At 40.7% G+C, this 21403-nt stretch overlaps 1 protein-coding gene across 29 annotated transcripts in view; it reads left to right on the forward strand.

Annotated features, from left to right (window-relative positions):
* The window catches only part of LOC143284533 (uncharacterized), a 47673-nt gene that overhangs the window by 3246 nt on the left and 23024 nt on the right, over positions 1 to 21403 (forward strand). For 4 of the 29 annotated variants that reach the window (XM_076591254.1, XM_076591262.1, XM_076591247.1 and 1 more), the window contains exons 2-21: positions 1995 to 2036; positions 2638 to 2847; positions 4677 to 4907; positions 5596 to 5694; positions 6288 to 6347; positions 7033 to 7242; positions 7782 to 8012; positions 8733 to 8831; positions 9955 to 10092; positions 10399 to 10458; positions 10752 to 10961; positions 11252 to 11482; positions 12045 to 12143; positions 12625 to 12684; positions 13540 to 13599; positions 14793 to 15002; positions 15294 to 15524; positions 16087 to 16185; positions 16659 to 16718; positions 17554 to 17613. In XM_076591254.1, the coding sequence (XP_076447369.1) occupies positions 1995 to 2036; positions 2638 to 2847; positions 4677 to 4907; positions 5596 to 5694; positions 6288 to 6347; positions 7033 to 7242; positions 7782 to 8012; positions 8733 to 8831; positions 9955 to 10092; positions 10399 to 10458; positions 10752 to 10961; positions 11252 to 11482; positions 12045 to 12143; positions 12625 to 12684; positions 13540 to 13599; positions 14793 to 15002; positions 15294 to 15524; positions 16087 to 16185; positions 16659 to 16718; positions 17554 to 17613 (2700 nt within the window). Of the gene's footprint in view, positions 1 to 1994; positions 2037 to 2637; positions 2848 to 4676; positions 4908 to 5595; positions 5695 to 6287; positions 6348 to 7032; positions 7243 to 7781; positions 8013 to 8732; positions 8832 to 9954; positions 10093 to 10398; positions 10459 to 10751; positions 10962 to 11251; positions 11483 to 12044; positions 12144 to 12624; positions 12685 to 13539; positions 13600 to 14792; positions 15003 to 15293; positions 15525 to 16086; positions 16186 to 16658; positions 16719 to 17553; positions 17614 to 17960; positions 18021 to 21403 lie in introns of all 29 variants that reach the window. The other 25 variants (XM_076591250.1, XM_076591264.1, XM_076591245.1 and 22 more) reach the window with 16 other exon arrangements.

Below are 21403 nucleotides of genomic sequence, written 5' to 3' on the forward strand. Positions count from 1 at the left end.
TATATGCTATCTCAGTAGTGTTGTGAAACCTCACAGTTACACTGACACAATGTTTCCCAACGGGCCTTTACATCAGTCATCAGCCTGGGTCAGTCTTCATTTCTTCTGGGAGACAACTGAGAATCAGCTGTGTACATTGGATTTTTTCCTTCTTCACGACACACTGTGCATACCAATTGCAAACTAAAACACTCACAAATTGGCAGAACAAAAGTAACCTATCCTAGGCCTGTCATCGTGACGCCCAGTGAATGATTGACAAATTCACTGCCCCATTCTGATTCGCCCTTTCTAACAGTTTGATCTGATTCGCTCATTTCAACCCACTTGAGGATACACTCTGTGACGACAAGTCGAACCCATTATGTCACAAGGAGAGAGGGAGGGGGAGGGGGGAAGCTACAACTCGGGACATGTGATAGCCGGCCCGATCAAAGATCAAATTGGCATAACATTTTCGACAGACTGACATCTACATCAAACGATAACGCAATTTTTCAAAATTAAATTTCGGTCAGTTTTCCCCATTCTGTGTCGGTAGAATTGATAAAATCGTAGTATACACACAGATATATCTAATCACGCAAAAAAAACAAAAAAACAAAAACAAAAATCTTAGAAAGGAATTTCCTTGCAGAATTTTTCTCTTCTTACTGGATTAGTGTAAACCCTGAACGAAGCAGAGACGGGGAAGGGAGGGAGTGAGGGGCTTGGGGGTGGGAATCTGAGATCTGCGTTCACATTTGGGGGGGGGGGGGAGGCTGCGGGGGGGGGGGGGGATATATATATATATATATATATATATATATATATATATATATATATATATGAGCATGCTGCGTGTGATACTGATCGCACTTGCCAAGCCACACCGGCAAAGTGGTTACATCACACCCCACACCAATCACTGGATTATGTGACTGCATCGAACAACCGACAAAGACAGCGACTTGGGAGAGGAGGTGCAGAAGGGTGGAAGAAGGGGTTGAACAGTGTTGACCTAACCTCAAATGATGAAATTTGGATGGAGCGGGGAGAGAGAGGAGAAGGGGGCGGGGAGGGGTGGGAGTGGGTGGGTGAAGGGATAGGGGAGGGAAGGGGGACAGGGTGGGTGGTGTAAGGGACGCTGCCGGCACTCGAAAACAACAGATTAACTAAATGCTTAATAACCACCTTTGTGTATGAGTTATTCATTTTGATAGGTACCAGGAGCATTTTGGACTGAAAACAAGTAAACATGTCTTACTGATTGACGGATGAACAGGGTAGATAGATGAACATAAAATAAATCGCTGAAATAACAAAGAGAGAGAGAGAGAGAGAGAGAGAGAGAGAGAGAGAGAGAGAGAGAGAGAGACCTATCACTTCCTTTCCTCTTGGTCTATCGCTCACTGCCGATTATTTTGGACATTTGCACGAAATGATCGAATGAAGAACAAAAATGGTGTTTCTTATGTTTACATATATCCAGCTATATTTACGACATAGCACTGGAAAAAGAAAAAAAATACGACAGACTGCATCATTCAGACATGATAAAAGTTTTTATATAACTGATGAGGGAACATATCATACCACTAAAGCACATGCACATACAAAACAATCATTCACATAAAAATAAAGTTTTTTTTTTTTTTTCTGTTTGATGATCGACGGTCGATGGCGCTGGTAATGATGACAATAAGGCAATGAAAATCTGTATGGATTTTGATACCAAATGACAGGGTTGTTGTCTACGTTCAGACTACATCCATTATCTATCATGGCATCAACCAAGAGCGGGAAATTTCAGACACCTGAGATGTCCGTGGAGGAATTTGAGCGACACTCTTTAAAGAAGAATTATTTGAAACGGATGGAACTGGACTGTGTCTGTTTCTCCACAGGATTATGAGTAAATTTAAGCGTGTTCATCGTTTATATTTCAGGATGACAGACGTGGGTTGGCTAATGATTAATGTGTCTTTTTTTTCTTCTTTTTTTTTTTTTAACAGGTCAGAATGACTGTGATTCTCCCGATGGAAACTGTAACAAAGGTATCGTCGTCATCATCATCATGATCATCATCATCTTCAAAACAACAATAACCGAATCTACAGTTGTTGTTGCTATTGTAACTATTGTAAAATTAGATGTGCTCTTAAGATCACTAGCTGAACAATTGTAGCACCAATTGTTATATATGAATAAGGTAACAAAACGCTTGCTGTGAAAAGCCGTCAACTTTTCTCTCTCACTTCCTCCCACCTGCTTCATTCCCCTTTTCTCTCTCCACTTGTGTGTTCAAGAAAGGATCAGGATGGTTCTCGTGCATGTGTGCTTACAACACTGAAAGGAAATGACACATATACAGGACGCACGAACACACATGCACACACAGACACAGACTGACACACCCACAATCTTAGGTTGCAAGCTGTCATGTATCCATATATCAGACAGTCTCTGTCTATCAGTCTGTCTGTCGGACTACCACCTTATCCTTCACAGACGTACACAAGCATATGCATTAAACATACGCATACACATATATCTAAAATGCACAAACATTCACACAAAACGCATACACCTCCCCTCCGCTCTTCCCCTTTCCCCTCACACACAGACGTGCGAACCCGACATGTATGCACTGTGCAGTCAACGTGGCAGCAGGGAAAGCAGCCAGCATGAGTGCTCGCTATCGAGGATCAGGTCCTGCAAGTCTGGCAGTGGACGGTAACACCTGCACCAGCCCCGATGTCTGTGTGCACACCCTGGGTACCACAGACAACAAACCTGACTGGTGGCAGGTGGACCTGGGCCGTAACTATACCGTCACCGACATCACCATCTACCATCGGCAAGGGGGTCAGTCTGTTTGTCTGTCTTCTGTGTCTCTGTGTTATTTTATCAGTACTAACACAATTAATATCTTTTATAGATTTGTGTTTAAATTGGTTGAATAAATGTCTGAATCAGTCCTATCACAGTTGACGACATTGTTTGTGGTTTTGTGAGTGGGACTGGTGGAGGGCTTTATTTAGCATGCAACATTATTTGTTTATTTATTAAATGTCTTGCTTGTCGAACGTCGCCCAGTCAGTGACTCAAATTCTACTTGTTACACTTGATCAATCATCCCTTCTCACTGGAACGTTTCCATCCACTTTCAAAACTGCAATTGTCTGGCCTCTTCTGAAGAAATCCAACCTTGACGCAAACATCTTGAAAAACTATCGACCAGTTTGTAATCTTCCATTCCTGTCCAAACTCCTTGAAAAAGCTGTCCTAAAGCTGCTCAACAACCACTTTTGTTTCAACAGTCTCATCCACCCATTTCAGTCTGCCTATCGTGCTGACCACAGTACCGAAACCACTCTCCTCCACATCCTGAATAACCTACTGCTAGCGTCCGACTCAGGACAGATCTCCCTTCTCACTCTTCTCGACTTGTCAGCCGCTTTTGACACGATAAACCATTCAATCTTTCTTTCCCGTCTTCATTTTAAATTTGGTATCAACGGCACTGTTCTAAACTGGTTAAAATCTTACCTCACTGATCGATTCCAGTCTGTCATTGTTGATAATTTCCAGTCTGAACCTGTTAAAATCGAACATGGAGTCCCACAGGGATCTGTTTTAGGCCCAGTGCTCTTCACACTGTACACTGCTCCTCTCGCTGAAATTATCAACCGTCATGATGTCAGTCATCATTCTTATGCTGATGATACTCAACTCCAGAAGAGTGATACCCCCGAAAAACTGTCGTCGCTCTTGCAAGAAACATCCAACTGCTTGCTGGACATTCAAAACTGGATGACTCTATATAAGTTACAATTGAACGCAGACAAAACTGAAGCAATGATCATTGGAACTAAACAAAAACTGTCTTCCATCACAATTGACACAATCAAACTTGGCAGTACATCCATCCCTCTTTCCAGTTCAGTCAGGAACCTCGGCGTTCTCCTTTACAACACACTGTCCATGCAAAAATTTGTCAGTCAGACATGTCAATCTTGCTACTGTCAATTGCGGCGCATCAGTTCCATCCGGAAATATCTGTTCATTGACGCAGCATCTGCATTTGTCGTTTCTCTCATTCTCTCTCTATAATCTGGTTTGCCTGTTTCATCCATTCAGTCCCTTCAGCGCATACAAAACTCTGCAGCCCGACTCGTCCTCAGAAAGAAAAGATCCGAGCACATCACTCTTTTGCAACATCTCCACTGGCTCCCTGTTTCACACATAATAAAGTACAAGATAAGCACTCTATGTCATAAATGTAATCACAAATCAGCCCTTTCAGTTCCTATGTGGCTGCCTTCACCTCTACACTCCATCTCGCTCACTGCAATCGGCTTCGGATCCACTCTGTTTACGCATACCCAGATTTAAACACTTTGCTGTTGGCCGCCGTTCTTTCTCTGTCTCTGGATCTTGCAATTGGAATGAACTTCCTCTTTCGTTTCGTCAAGTCTCCAAACTCAGCTCTGTCAAGTCTGGCCTTAAAACCTATCTCTTACCAAGATAGCCTCCCTTCCCTGCCTCTCCCTTGTCTTCAGTTTCTCCAGTTTTAGAGTTATGCATGCATGTGAATGACTGGTGCGAAAGCGCTTTCATTTGTCTCTGCACAAGATTCAGCGCTATATAAATACCATTATTATTATTATTATTATTATTATGTGTTACTTCAGGATCTTCAGCATACCCTCACTCACAACGTATTTCTGGAGTCTGGGTCTATGTGGATAACACACTGTGCTACAAGTTTCCCGACTCTGATAGCATTGGCAGTGAGCGGAAGAAGAAAGATGACATCACCTGCCAGGAACCAATCAGTGGACAGATTGTTCGATTTGCTAAAGATGGCAACATCCACGCCGGACATTATTCTTTCATCAACTTCTGCGAAGTACAAATCTGGGGTAAGGAGGGGAGACTGAATGAGACGTTTAGACTTTTTTTTATTTGTTTTTTGTTTTGTTTTTGTTTCAGCAGACCTAAGGTAATTTGAATTTAGGATGCTTAAGTGGGACGGAATGAACGAAATGAATCCCACTTCAGCATACTAAATTCTTGAGCTGAATTTAGGATGCTGAAGTGCGATTGTATCTAGACCTAATGATTCGAAACTTTAAGCTTGCTTTTGAAAGAAACCCGTAGATGTTCATTGTATTGGTGACTGATGAGTGAGCTGTTACAAAGTTTCACTCTTGATAATTGTCCTGTATGTTTGTCTGTCGGCTTCTCTGTCTTAGACATTAGATCTTGATATTCATTTGAATGGCTCAACCTGATTCCGCTCAAAATGGTATTTATGAGGTAGAGGTACGGACTTAACCGTGAGTTACTATAATTTTTTTTTTTTACCTTCTGGGATAATTATATTTCCATATGAAGAAGAATACACACATGCACAACAAACAGCTAACAACACACAGAAGACATAACAGTAACGACAAGCGGAAGAAAAAAAGATGATGATAATAATGATGGTAATAGGTCTGTCCTTTGAGTAGCTTCATCACTTTGTTTTTGAGTAATTTTAAGGTTTTGAACATAAACAGCATGTCTTGGTTCAGGTGTTGAAAAGATGTTCTCCTTTTTGGCCAGTGTGCAAGTCCGGTCTGTACGGACCACAGTGTGAGAACGAGTGTGACAGTGACTGCCAGGAAGGGCGGTGTGACAATTACGATGGGACCTGTCTGAACGGTAAGTAACTATGAGCATAGAATGAAAAATGTAATGGTAGAAGATGAAGTAATAGTTGTGGTGGTGGTAGAGGTGGTGGTAGTAGTGATGATGATGGTGATGATGATTATGATAGCAATAATTTGAATTCTGTTTGCATAATGCCTTTCGCCGTTAATTTTAAAGACTTTGTTCATCAATACTAAAAGGAATATGAAACAGGTTGGAAGCAGGAGAAAAGACACCCCCCACCCACACCCACACAGGTGGAACGAATTTAACTGATCCAATTAAAACGACAGAATGGATTTTCCTTTTTCTGACACTCCTCTCCCTACCTGCCACCCCCCACACCCCTACCATGTCAAGAAACTGTCTAGCTGAATGCCCCATAGCATCTTATACACACCACTCTGTGGTGAAAAATTCACTGCAGTTCCCTTCTCACTCTCCTCCCTTCACAACTAAACAATGTCACCTCATGTTCCACATCTGCTCATAGTCATTGTGTTGCATACACATCATGTCACTGATCATGTGTGTGTGTGTTTGTGTGTGTGTGTGTGTGTGTATGCGCGTGTGTGTGTGTATGTGTGTGTGTGTGTGTGTTACAGAAATGGAAAACACCACAGATAGAGTTTTATGTCATTCTCCTGACGGAAATTGTAACAAAGGTTGGTTTTCAGCTTTGTGTCTTTGTATCTCTCTGTCAGAATATGTGTTCTACAGCTTAATGTATTATTTTCATTGAAAACCAATGTCCACCTGGACTGTGAAGGAAACTTGAAATTTTGAAAATCTGAAATCGCAGTCAACATCCTCAGATGATTTTCTTGAAAGCTACGCATATGAGGCATTGAAGCCTCACGCTAGAAAAAACAAAACAAAACAAAAACGTATGTGCATTTGAAAGCTCCCCTCACAGTAGCAAGTGACAGTTTGACCATGTTTAATTTTGAATGGTTCTACTTCTAGATTGAATCTGCAAACTACGAGTAATGTGATAATTTTCCTCAGTGTTGGTATGTTGTACTATTTATGAAGATAATTCTGAAAATATTCTGAAAACCATGTATTTCTGTACTTCTTTGGTACCCCTGTTCTCATCAACTGATTATACTTCATGATGCCTTTTGTAATATAATATAGGAAGTGGACAGTTGTACATGTCTATCAGTCAGTCTGTCTGATTACCCTTTTCCCCCCTCACTCTCTCTTTCACACACACACACACACACACACACACACACACACACACACAAAGACACACATACACACATAGCCACACAACCCAAACTCTCTCTCGGCACCCGACAACCTCGACTTTAGAATGTAACCTGACATGTATGCACTGTGCAGTGAATGTGGCGGCAGGGAAAGAAGCCAGCATGAGTGCTCGCTATCGAGGATCAGGTCCTGCAAGTCTGGCAGTGGACGGCAACACCTGCACCAGCCCCGATGTCTGTGTGCACACCCTGGGTACCACAGACAACAATCCTGACTGGTGGCAGGTGGACCTGGGCCGTAACTATACCGTCACCGACATCTCCATCTACCATCGGGAAGGGGGTTAGTCTGCCTGTCTCTCTCTGTCTTCTCTGTTTGTCTGTTATTTTCTTAATACTAACACAATTGGTATGTTTAAATAGATGGAGATTTGTGTTCAAATTGATGAAACAAATGTTCCAATCAGTCCTGTCACAGTGTTAGTGGTTTGAGTTGGTGAAGTGTTTTAGTATGTTAAGTTTTATTGTTTACCTTTCTTTTTGCTTGTGGAACGTTGGAATATCAGTGACCCCAAATTCTACTTGTTACACCTTGGATTGGTGAAGGGTTTTATCTAGCATGTTTAAAAAAAATTTTTAAGATTATTTTGTTTTTGTTTGTCGAACGTAACTCAGTCAGTAACCCCCAGATATTACACCAGATCAGTTTTGATATGTTACTACAGGACCTTCAGCAAACCCTCACTCACAACGTATTTCTGGAGTCTGGGTCTATGGTGAACGCTATGTGGATGACACACTCTGCTACAAGTTGTTTCTGCACAAGATTCAGCGCTATATAAATACCATTATTATTATTATTATTATTATGTGTTACTTCAGGATCTTCAGCATACCCTCACTCACAACGTATTTCTGGAGTCTGGGTCTATGTGGATAACACACTGTGCTACAAGTTTCCCGACTCTGTTAGCATTGGAAGTGAGCGGAAGAAGAAAGATGACATCACCTGCCAGGAACCAATCAGTGGGCAGATTGTTCGATTTGCTAAAGATGGCTACATCCACGCCGGACATTATTCTTTCATCAACTTCTGCGAAGTACAAATCTGGGGTAAGGAGGGATGAGTCTTTTACGAGTACTTGTCTTTTGTATCAGCTGACATAATGATTGAAACTGTAAACATGCTTCAAAAACAAATCCCTATGTAGTGCTTGTGCTGATGAGAATGATGATGGTTGTATGACTGCTTGACAAATTTGAAATAGTTCTTACGAAGTCTCTTTGCCTCTCTCTGTCAGCCTCTCTCTGTCAACGTCTCGCTGTTTGTCTGCCTTTCTCTGTAAAAAATTATACCTTGATTATTTTAAAACATACCTCTGCAGGAGACTATCTCCAACAGAGGTATTAGAAGCAACTAAACAAAATTTCACCACAAGGTGGTGGTGACACCACTGTACACTGCAGTACTCTCTTCCTTGGTGCTTTGTTATGCACATAAGATCAAACTGATTATAGATCTAAGTTGTACTGTTTGAAGTGAAATATTCACAAAGTATTATGCCTTTCCCCATCTATGACATTTATATCTTGTCAAGAAAGATACACGCATGCACAACAAATTCAACATAATGGAAAGGAAACAACTTCTATGAAACAGAACAGTATCCACTGAAGGAGCAAGGAAAGACAATAGTGATAAAAGTGATGGTTCTATCATTGTGTAGCATCACCATTTTCTTATTTGCAAGGTAACGCTATAGCTATGAAAACAAATTGTGCGTACCTTTGGTTTTAAGAAAAATAGAAAATATGTTCTATTTTTTGAACCAGTATGCAAGTCAGGTCTGTTCGGACCGCAGTGTGAGAACAAGTGTGACAGTCATTGCCAGCAAGGAAGGTGTGACAATTACGATGGGACCTGTCTGAACGGTAAGTGACTTAGGTACTTGCACATCAGTCTGAACTGCGTGTACGAACAAGTTTACATGGACTGGTGCACGCACACAAACGAGCACAAACACACGCAGATACATGGATGGGGCGCTTCGAGAGGGGGCATCCGCTGTGGTGAACGCTGTGTGATACTTGCGCTGTTTTTCAATGTCTATGCTCCGTTTTACTTGTTGAAAGTTTTCAGTGTGATTTGTGAAAGTGTAATGACAGCTGCCATGGATTTGTTTGAACAGTTGGTGCTGATCATTTTGCTAGGGAGTGCAATATTTTTGTGATGTGCCATTCTTTCAACAGTCGCGGCAAGCAAGACACAGTTACCAGACATTTCAAATATTCTCCATGACTGTTTGATGTTTTTTTGCTGTTTAGACTAAAAGAATGTTTATTTTGCTGTGAAACTGATTTTATTTTTCTGATTTTGAATTTGAGCTGAGATGTTTCATTTTACTATAAAGATCCTTATCTTAGTGATGTAATTGATGTTAAATGGATGTTTCTATGCCTGTAATTGATGCTCTTATGCCTTATTTGTTTAAGATTTGGTTGTGTGTTTTACAGATCAGTATTAATTTACATTAATCCACCCCCCTATATTTATAGGTTGTGCATGTGTATATACAATAAATGTGCATGGATGCTTGCATATGGTTGCATGTGCGAGCGGACATATATGTATGTGTTTTAAATAGTGGAAAGTTAATAATTTTTTTTATCAGACATGTTTTGCTATGACTGAGTTGAGTGTAATTTTGTTATGTATGTATGGTGTATGCCAGATTTTACTGTTTTGCATATAATTTGTATCTATCACAGACTTAATCACACTTAATTTCTCTGCTGAGATAATGAATTAGTTCTGATTCTGATTCTGAATCTGAAACACACACACATACTTACAAACACATGTGCACATGCACACATGCCTGTAAACACATGCACACACACCTACATATATAGGCTTACACACAGGTACAGTACAGATACAGACATACAGACAACTTCTCTTCCTACACACACACACACACACACACACACACACACACACAGAGTATCAGATCTATAAACAATCGACACAGTGACCATGTGCTGTGTGTCCCAGGGTGCAGTGAGGGGTATTACGGGGCCGACTGCAGTGAGCAGTGTGGTCAGTGTCAGAACCAGGAGACGTGTGACCGGCACACAGGACGTTGTCCTCACGGCTGTCAGCCTGACTACCAGCCCCCAGACTGTCAGATCGGTGAGACACACTTCTCTCTCATATTTTTGGTGCTGAAATTTGTTTCGTTGATGGTGCTGATGTAAACGGCCCAGATAATTTGCTATAGTTTAGTTTTTGCAGCTTACACTAGACTTATTTCAACTATAAATGCGACCCCCTGTTGTTTAAACCCTACAGCAAATGCAAGGAAAGATGCACAGAGTCAGTATGTTCCACGCTCCTAATATCCTTTCAGTTGAGTTACTTTTCACTGCGTTCACTTGCACTGTGTGTGTGTGTGTGTGTGTGTGTGTGTGTGTGTGTGTGTGTGTGTGTGTGTTACAGAACTGGAAAGCACCACTGAAAGACCATCATGTGATTCTCCTGACGGGAATTGTAACAAAGGTTTGTTTTCGGCTTTGTGAGTTTATATCTTTCTGTCTCTGTGCTTTTCAGCATAACGTTTGTTCTCATAGTTTGAATTCTATTGAAAATAAATGTCCAGCTGGACTGAGAAACAAATTGAGATTTGATTTTTTATTTTATTTTATTTTTTCTGTTTGGCTACCCCCACCTCTCTATCACAGTCAGACAGACAGACAGACAGACACACAACACACACAACACTACACACACACACACACACACACACACACACAGATATTAAGCTATTAACCCGTTACGTATGCACTGTGCAGTCAACGTGGCAGCAGGGAAAGCAGCCAGCATGAGTGCTCGCTATGCAGGAACGGGTCCTGCAAGTCTGGCAGTGGACGGCAACACCAGCACCAACCCTGACATCTGTGTGCACACCCTGGGTACCACAGATGATAAACCTGACTGGTGGCAGGTAGACCTGGGCCGTGACTATACCGTCACTGACATCACCATCTACCATCGGGAAGGGGGTTAGTCTGCCTGTCTCTGTCTTCTGTGTCTCTGCTTGTCTGTCTGTCTTGGTTTTTAATACAGACAAAAGTGATACCTTTTATAGAGACAGATGTTTGTATGAACTGATTGAAAAAATGTTTTACTCAGTTCTTTCAAAGCTGACGACATTGTGATTTGAATCAGTGAAGAGCTTTACGATGTCAAGCTAAAAACAACAACAACAACAACACTTTTTTGCTGGTAAATCCTTAAGATGACAAAAAACATAAATGGTATTGTTCCTGAACTTTTTAATGTGTTGCTATAGGAGCTTCACCAAACCCTCACTCACAACGTATTTCTGGAGTCTGGATCTATGTGGACGACACACTGTGCTACAAGTTTCCCAACTCCCTCAGCATTGGAAGTGAGCGGAAGGAGAAAGATGACATCACCTGTCAGCGACCACTCAGAGGACGGATTGTTCGATTCGCTAAAGATGGCTACATTCACCACAAACACTATTCTTTCATCAATTTCTGTGAAGTACAAATCTGGGGTAAGAAAGCTGTGACAGTATAATACTTTTAATAGTACTGGTTTTGTTTCAGCTGATGTAGTGACGTGAATCATTGAACATGCTACTAAGAGAAATCTTTTGATGCTCACTGTGTCAGTGAGGATGAATCTTGAGATAGCTGTTACAAAGTCTCTGCCTGCTGGCCTGCCTCTCTCTCTCTCTTCGTCTTGCTTAAAAAAAAAACAACTTTATGCCAGTCTGTCTGCTTCTCTTTCTAAGATATTAAATCGTGATTTTTTTTTTTGAATTGTTCATCCTGATTATGTTGAAAGATATAGCTACTATGACTCCTAGGATGATTATATTTCTGTGGAAGAAGCAGACACAAATCCGCAACAAGGCAAACAACATACAGGAAATGTTACAGTAACCACAAGTGAAAGAAAGACGGATGACAGCGACAAAAATGATAGAATTGGGTCTCTTTGTGTAGATACATCACTTTATTTTACACATAGTTATGTTACGGTTTTCAAGTAAAAAACAACAACGCATCTTTAGTTCAAGATGTATGGGAAAGATGGTTCTTCTTTTTGGCCAGGGTGCAAGTCAGGCCTGTACGGAAGGCAGTGTGAGAACGAGTGTGACAGTGACTGTCAGCAAGGAGAGTGTGACAATTACTTTGGGACCTGTCTGAATGGTAAGTGACCTGTGAGCACAGAATGGAAAAATGGAAATGAAACACATGCCTTTACAATGATAATAATGTTAGTACTACTACTTCTACTACTACTACAGTTAATGATAATGATGATGATAATTAACAACACTGCAACAAGAGCAATAATAATGATAATGATGATAATGTGATTCATGTTTTCTTAATGCCTTATACAGTCCAAAAAATTAATGGTAGCATTTCGTTTAGACTATCGTTCAACAGTATAAAATGCAACAACAAACAAGGTAAAATAAGGGGAAACACACACACACACACACACAAACATGCACATGCACAGGCGTGCACGCATACACATGCACACACACTCACAGACACAGGGCCAAACATTTAAGAAAAAGAAAAGCAGATCTGGTATATTTTAACTCCAATATTTTCCATTGCTGTAGGTTTGGATAATATATTTTGTGTGTGTGTGTGTGTGTGTGTGTGTGTGTTACAGAACTGGAAAGCACCACTGAAGGACCATCATGTGATTCTCCTGATGGGAATTGTAACAAAGGTTTGTTTTCAGCTTTGTGTCTTTATATTTCTCTATCTTTGTGCTCTTCAGTTCAATGTCTATTCATATTGTTTGATGATAGATGAAAAAACTGGAATTAAATGGGAGCAAAAACGTGATACAATGTAAGATGTAAGATAAGGAAAAAAAGGAAAGCAATGTCAAACTGAACTTAGAAAATTGAAAAAAGCCCAACATTTCTTACATCTTCAAAACCAATTTTCTGGAAGGCTATATGATAATATATGCATTAAAACAAAGATTCAAAAGGAATATACATATTTGAAAGTTCTCACAGTAGCGTGTGACATGTTTACTTTGTTTAGTTTCAAAAGTTTTATTTTTGTATCTGCAAACTAATGTGACAGTTTGCATCACTGTTGTCATTGAAGAACATGCTGAAGACCACTTCTTCGGCACTTAGTGTTTCTTATAATGATGATTATGATGATGATGATGATATGAATTCTTTTTCCACAATGCCTAACACCATCTAAAGAATAAATGGTAACATTTCTTTTGGACTTCTGTTCATCAATATCAAAACGAACATTAAACACATTGAAAGAATGGAAAAGACCATACCACACACAAACAGACAGACACACAGACACAGACACACACACACACACACAGCCAACCATTTAAGTAAAACAAAAAACATTAACTGGTACACTTGACATCCAGTGTTATTCAATGGAGATGGATTTTGATCATGCAGAAAAAGAAAAGAAAAAAAAATAGAGCTAGTATTCCTGAACTCTAATATTATATAAGCAGATGGATTTTGATCATACGTTGTTCTTATTCGCGCGCGTGTGTGTGTGTGTGTGTGTGTGTGTGTGTGTGTTACAGAACTGGAAAGCACCACAGAAAGACCATCATGTGTTTCCCCTGATGGGAATTGTAACAAAGGTTTGTTTTCAGCTTTGTGTCTTTGTATTTCTTTGTGTATCTCTGTGCTCTTCTATTCATATAGTCATGTACACATGAAAAGAAGGTGTTTGACAGAGTCTGACAAGAAGCATTATGGGCCACAATGAAAGAAAATTTACCTCGCGCAAAAGCTAATCAACTTCAGCGAGCATTGTGGTACTCATACAGTGTGCTTTTGGACAGTGATTTCATACTTCAATTGGAGTCCATCAGGGATACCTTCTGTCTGTTGGCATAAGAAGATCTGGTATGGAAATCAGTCCAGAAAAGACCAGTTAATGGCCAGCCACAGCACTACCATCACTGTTGTTACAACTGTCCAGTGACAGAAACTTGGAACTTTTCAACAGTTCACCTATGTGGGATCCATTATCAGCAGTGAAGGATCCAAACCTGAAATCCTCTCAATGGTAGCAGAGACAACATCAGCACTGTCCAGACTGAAACCTAAATGGAAGGACAGCAACATGGCCATGAAACACAAGATCAGACTCCTGCATGCACTGATAAATTCCTTCTTCCTGTATGCATGTGAGACATGGACTCTCATTGTGGATTTAGAAACAATTTAAGTCATGCAAATGAGGTGTTATTGCAAGATATAAACTTCAGATATGGTGATAGAATCACCAATGAAGTGTGCCAGATCATGGAGCAGCACATTGGACCTCATGAAAATCTGCTGACAACAGTTAAGAAAAGAAAGCTACGCTGGTATGGCAACGTAACAAGATCCAGTGGCCTTGCTAAAATAATCCTCTAAGAAACTATTGATGGAGGAAGACTGAGGGGAGTCAGAAAAAACGATGGACTGACAACACTGTAGGAAAACCAACCATTTTCAGACACCCAGGCATTGACACACAACCGACAGACCTGGAGGAATCTGGTGAACAGTTCTTGTGTGCATTTCCTAATGAGTTGAGGGAGAACTACAGTCCTGCTTTAATCGACTGATCACACTCCACAGTTCTTTTTTCAAGAAAACTGCGACAATCTGATATAGGAAGTTTTCAGTTGAACATGTCTGTCTATCAGTCTGTCTGTCTACCACATTTCTGTCCTCCTTTCTCTCTCTCTCACATAAACACACACACACACACACACACACACACACACACACACACACACACAGATATTAAGCTGTAACCCGATATGTATCCACTGTGCAGTCAACGTGGCGGTAGGGAAAGCAGCCAGCATGAGTGCTCGCTATGCAGGAACGGGTCCTGCAAGTCTGGCTGTGGACGGCAACACCAGCACCAACCCCGACATCTGTGTGCACACCCTGGGTACCACAGACGATAAACCTGACTGGTGGCAGGTGGACCTGGGCCGTAACTATACTGTCACCGACATCACCATCTACCATCGAGAAGGGGGTTAGTCTGCCTGTCTCTGTCTGTCTTCTGTATCTCTGCTTGTCTGTCTGTCTTGGTTTTTAATACAGACAAAAGTGGTATCTTTTATAGAGACAGATGTTTGTATGAATTGATTGAACAAATGCCTTTCTCATTTCTTTCAAAGCTGACAACATTGTGATTTGAATCAGAGAAGAGCTTTACCATGTCAGGTTAAAATCAACAGCAACAACACGTTTTTGCTGGTAAATCCTTAAGATGACAAAAAACATAAATGGTATTGTTCCTGAACTTTTTAATGTGTTGCTATAGGAGCTTCACCAAACCCTCACTCACAACGTATTTCTGGAGTCTGGATCTATGTGGACGACACACTGTGCTACAAGTTTCCCAACTCCCTCAGCATTGGAAGTGAGCGGAAGGAGAAAGATGACATCACCTGTCAGCGACCAGTCAGAGGACGGATTGTTCGATTCGCTAAAGATGGCTACATTCACCACAAACACTATTCTTTCATCAATTTCTGTGAAGTACAAATCTGGGGTAAGAAAGCTGTGACAGTATAATACTTTTAATAGTACTGGTTTTGTTTCAGCTGATGTAGTGACGTGAATCATTGAACATGCTACTAAGAGAAATCCTTTGATGCTCACTGTGTCAGTGAGGACGAATCTTGAGATAGCTGTTACAAAGTCTCTGCCTGCTGGCCTGCCTCTCTCTCTTTCTTCGTCTTGCTTAAAAAAAACAACTTCTTTATGCCAGTCTGTCTGCTTCTCTTTCTAAGATATTAAATCGTGATTTTTTATTGAATTGTTCATCCTGATTATGTTGAAAGTTACAGCTACTATGACTCTCTAGGATGATTATATTTCTGTGGAAGAAGCAGACACAAATCCGCAACAAGGCAAACAACACACAAGAAATGTTACAGTAACCACAAGTGGAAGAAAGACGGATGACAGCGACAGCAATGATAGAATTGGGTCTCTTTGTGTAGATACATCACTTTATTTTACACATAGTTATGTTACAGTTTTCAAGTAAAAAACAACAACGCATCTTTAGTTCAAGATGTATGGGAAAGATGGTTCTTCTTTTTGGCCAGGGTGCAAGTCAGGCCTGTATGGACGGCAGTGTGAGAACGAGTGTGACAGTGACTGTCAGCAAGGAGAGTGTGACAATTACTTTGGGACCTGTCTGAATGGTAAGTGACCTGTGAGCACAGAATGGAAAAATGGAAATGAAACACATGCCTTTACAATGATAATAATGTTAGTACTACTACTATTACAGTTAATGATAATGATGATGGTAATTAACAACACTGCAACAAGAGCAGTAATAATGATGATGATAATGTGATTCATGTTTTCTTAATGCCTTATACAGTCCAAAAAATTAATGGTAGCATTTCGTTTAGACTTTCGTTCAACAGTATAAAATGCAACAACAAACAAGGTGAAATAAGGGGAAACACACACACACACACACAAACATGCACACGCACAGGCGTGCGCGCATAGACATGCACACACACTCACAGACACAGGGCCAAACATTTAAGAAAAAGAAAAGCAGATCTGGTATATTTTAACTCCAATATTTTCCATTGCTATAGGTTTGGATAATATATTTTGTGTGTGTGTGTGTGTGTGTGTGTGTGTGTGTGTGTTACAGAACTGGAAAGCACCACTGAAGGACCATCATGTGATTCTCCTGATGGGAATTGTAACAAAGGTTTGTTTTCAGCTTTGTGTCTTTATATTTCCCTATCTTTGTGCTCTTCAGTTCAACGTCTATTCATATTGTTTGATGATAGATGAAAAAGCTGGAATTAAATGGGAGCAAAAACGTGATACAATGTAAGATGTAAGATAAGGAAAAAAAGGAAAGCGATGTCAAACTGAACTTAGAAAATTGAAAAAAGCCCAACATTTCTCACATCTTCAAAACCAATTTTTCGGAAAGCTATATGATAATATAGGCATTAACACAAAGATTCAAAAGGAATATACATATTTGAAAGTTCTCACAGTAGCGTGAGACCTGTTTACTTTGTTTAGTTTCAAAAGTTTTATTTTTGTATCTGCAAACTAATGTGACAGTTTGCATCACTGTTGTCATTGAAGAACATGCTGAAGACCACTTCTTCGGCACTTAGTGTTTCTTATAATGATGATTATGATGATGATGATGATATGAATTCTTTTTCCACAATGCCTAACACCATCTAAAGAATAAATGGTAACATTTCTTTTGGACTTCTGTTCATCAATATCAAAATGAACATTAAACACATTGAAAGAATGGAAAAGACCATACCACACACAAACAGACAGACACACAGACACAGACACACACACAGCCAACCATTTAAGTAAAACAAAAAACATTAACTGGTACACTTGACATCCAGTGTTATTCAATGGAGATGGATTTTGATCATGCAGAAAAAGAAAAGAAAAAAAAATAGAGCTAGTATTCCTGAACTCTAATATTATATAAGCAGATGGATTTTGATCATACGTTGTTCTTATTCGTGTGTGTGTGTGTGTGTGTGTGTGTGTTACAGAACTGGAAAGCACCACAGAAAGACCATCATGTGATTCTCCTGACGGGAATTGTAACAAAGGTTTGTTTTCAGCTTTGTGTCTTTGTATTTCTTTGTGTATCTCTGTGCTCTTTTATTCATATAGTCATGTACACACGAAAAGAAGGTGTTTGACAGAGTCTGACAAGAAGCATTATGGGCCACAATGAAAGAAAATTTACCTCGGGCAAACAAAACACATTAACTGGTACACTTGACATCCAGTGTTATTCAATGGAGATGGATTTTGATCATGCAGAAAAAGAAAAGAAAAAAAAATAGAGCTAGTATTCCTGAACTCTAATATTATATAAGCAGATGGATTTTGATCATACGTTGTTCTTATTCGTGTGTGTGTGTGTGTGTGTGTGTGTGTGTGTGTGTTACAGAACTGGAAAGCACCACAGAAAGACCATCATGTGAATCTCCTGACGGGAATTGTAACAAAGGTTTGCTTTCAGCTTTGTGTCTTTGTATTTCTTTGTGTATCTCTGTGCTCTTCTATTCATATAGTCATGTACACACGAAAAGAAGGTGTTTGACAGAGTCTGACAAGAAGCATTATGGGCCACAATGAAAGAAAATTTACCTCGGGCAAAAGCTAATCAACTTCATCCAGCGAGCAGTGTCGTACTCATACAGTGTGCTTTTGGACAGTGGTTTCATACTTCAGTTGGAGTCCATCAGGGATACCTTCTGTCTGTTGGCATAAGAAGATCTGGTATGGAAATCAGTCAAGAAAAGACCAGTTAATGGCCAGCCACAGCACTACCATCACTGTTGTTATAACTGTCCAGTGACAGAAACTTGGAACTTTTCAACAGTTCACGTATGTGGGATCCATTATCAGCAGTGAAGGATCCAAACCTGAAATCCTCTCAATGGTAGCAGAGACAACATCAGCACTGTCCAGACTGAAACCTAAATGGAAGGACAGCAACATGGCCATGAAACACAAGATCAGATTCCTGTGTTAAAAAGGGGGGTAGAGTAGTAGTGGTGGGGGTAGGGGTTGAGTAGGGGTAGGTGTAGAAGGTGAAGAGGTAGAGTAGGATAACAGGCAGAGGATAGGTGCACAATCCACTCTCTCCTCGTACCACAGCAGGGTCTTTTAGAAAGATGAATTGAGGTGTTTATTTCTCTAACTTAACAGCACACCTGGAACACACAATATTAAAACCCAGGTTAAATCAATACCAAAACATATGCTAAACATAATTGCACTGATGTAACAGAACATCATTATGTTGTCTGGACAAGTAAACAATTCCACAAATAACCTTTCTCCATTCTGACACTCAATGTCTAGCCGTACACTCTCTCCTCAAAGAGATCTATGTAAAAATGTAAAACAAGCTTCATATAGCTTCATATAGCTTACCATCAACAATCAGTGGCACATAAGTTAATGTGCACCAAATATATGACTAACAAATACTAACTCCCAGTGTTTAACTCCTGTCAAACCACCATAGAATAATAGCTGTCGCACCAAGTATGTGGCAGACAATTACAAACTCCTAGTGTTTAACTTCAGTTAAATCACCATACAGTAATAGCTGTTTCCATTAAGACTGAACAAATCTGTACTTTGTCTCTGCAAAGTATCTCACTGGTAAAATGTTTACATGGGAATCATATAGTTACCAAGTAATTTGGTAAATATATAGCAACCTGTGTGCACCAACATAGGACTGCCTGTCAGTGGTCTCAAATCTTATTGAACACATACAGCTATGTGTTACCCCACTGGCATATAACACATGACTACAGCACATGGTAATCACAACTACCAAGTCACACATGTTCTCCATGTTGCATTATCACCCATGTGCACACACATGGAAAAGCATGAACATACAGTTAGCCTGTAGATTTGTTCACCTTGAATATAACCATCACCACCTAATATACAAAATAGGTATGTCATACCTCAAAATAACTCCAACTGTTGCAACCAAAACATTCTACGCAGATGCAACACACACATAATCTGTGTTTCTTTGTGACTGAATGCTTACATTGTTCCCACAGTATGTCAACAATTGACACACCACTGACATGTTACTGAACATTATCATTTATGTAAGCCAAGATGCACAACATGTAAACCCAAACATGATGTCCAAGCATCATACCATAATATCAACCTGCAGGAAAGGGGAAGGGGTGGGTGGGGGGCGGGGGGTGGGGGGGGGGTGATACCCTAAACCAGTACTCCATTTAGTCATGTATTGGCTACATTATGTATTTTAACCACTTTTCCCTCAGTCACTAGCCTCAAATACAATTAAGCCATACACATGCTGGCTATGCTCTCTCACAAGTCATGGTATCTGCATCAACACATTCCAGTTACATTAACTGTGCAATACCACATCAGCTAAAAAGGATCTCTCAATGCTCTTGTGACACTACATCACAATTCTACAAACTCCAAACTGTTTCCAAAAACCAAAAAGTAAATTGCCAACAAAGCAAATTACAAGTACAAGCATTACTCACAGCCCCCAACGTTTCAGGGTTCACTTTATATTCATGTAGCAGAACACAATCCCACTGAGCCAGTGTCTTAGTCACAGAATCCAAGTATACCATAAATCAAGTATTCAACTAAGTCCGAAAAATAGATGCTAGTTTGACACTCACAGCCCCCATGGTACTGTCTTGTCCGTCTGGCTCTCCTGGCCTGCTTCAAGGAAGGAAAAGAAAGAAACCCCACTTGCCTATTCATTTTATCCTCTTCACAAGCTGGCACCACATGCAAACTATCTTCTGACCCAGAACGTTTCCAATTGGCTGAAGTTAACAGACCAATCTGGGACCAACCGTGCTAGACTTGCACATTCAACACTTTTCTCACAGAACCCAGCATTGTCAAGGAGGAGGGGAGGGGAGGGGGGGGGGGTGATGAAAAGAGGAAGGGAAGGAGGAGGAAAGATCGCCCAGCCCTGATTCTGTTCTAAACAGCTCATGATAAACACACCACACCATGTGGTGACCATTGAGGCAGATGCCATCCTGCCAGAGATCGACATGGGGAGGTAAGGAGGGGGGCAGGGGGGGACGGGGTTGAGGGTGATGGGAGTGGAAGGGAAAAGGGCAGGGGGGTGTATAGGAAGAGAATGGTCAGAGGAGATACCATCTTTACTTAGTATTTCTTGATAACTTGCTCCCTCTGTACTTGGCCAAGGGAAGGGGGGAAAGGGAGTGAGGGTATGGGGAGGGGTGTTGGTGGGGATAGATGCCATGAAAGGGGGGTGGGGGGAGAAGAGTAGGGAGGTAGGAAGGAGGGGTCCATCAGTGCGCAGTGTGTCTGAGAAAATCCCATGCTTCCACCATAGGCGCCTGACACACTATAACACCTGCATGCACTGATAAATTTCTTCCTGTATGCATGTGAGACATGGACTCTCATTGTGGATTTAGAAACAATTTAAGCCATGCAAATGAGGTGTTATTGCAAGATATAAACTTCAGATATGATGATAGAATCACCAGTGAAGTGTGCCAGATCATGGAGCAGCACATTGGACCTCATGAAAATCTGCTGACATCAGTTAAGAAACTGGTGTGGCAACGTAACAAGATCGAGTGGCCTTGCTAAAATAATCCTCTAAGAAACTATTGATGGAGGAAGACTGAGGGAAGTCAGAAAAAACGATGGACTGACAACACTGCGGGAAAACCAACCATTTTCAGACACCCAGGCATTGACACACAACCGACAGACCTGGAGGAATCTGGTGAACAGTTCTTGTGTGCATTTCCTAATGAGTTGAGGGAGAAGAACTACAGTCCTGCTTTAATTGAGTGATCACACTCCATAGTT

The sequence above is a fragment of the Babylonia areolata genome, chromosome 8 (genome assembly GCF_041734735.1).
Source record: "Babylonia areolata isolate BAREFJ2019XMU chromosome 8, ASM4173473v1, whole genome shotgun sequence".
NCBI lineage: Eukaryota > Metazoa > Mollusca > Gastropoda > Neogastropoda > Buccinidae > Babylonia > Babylonia areolata.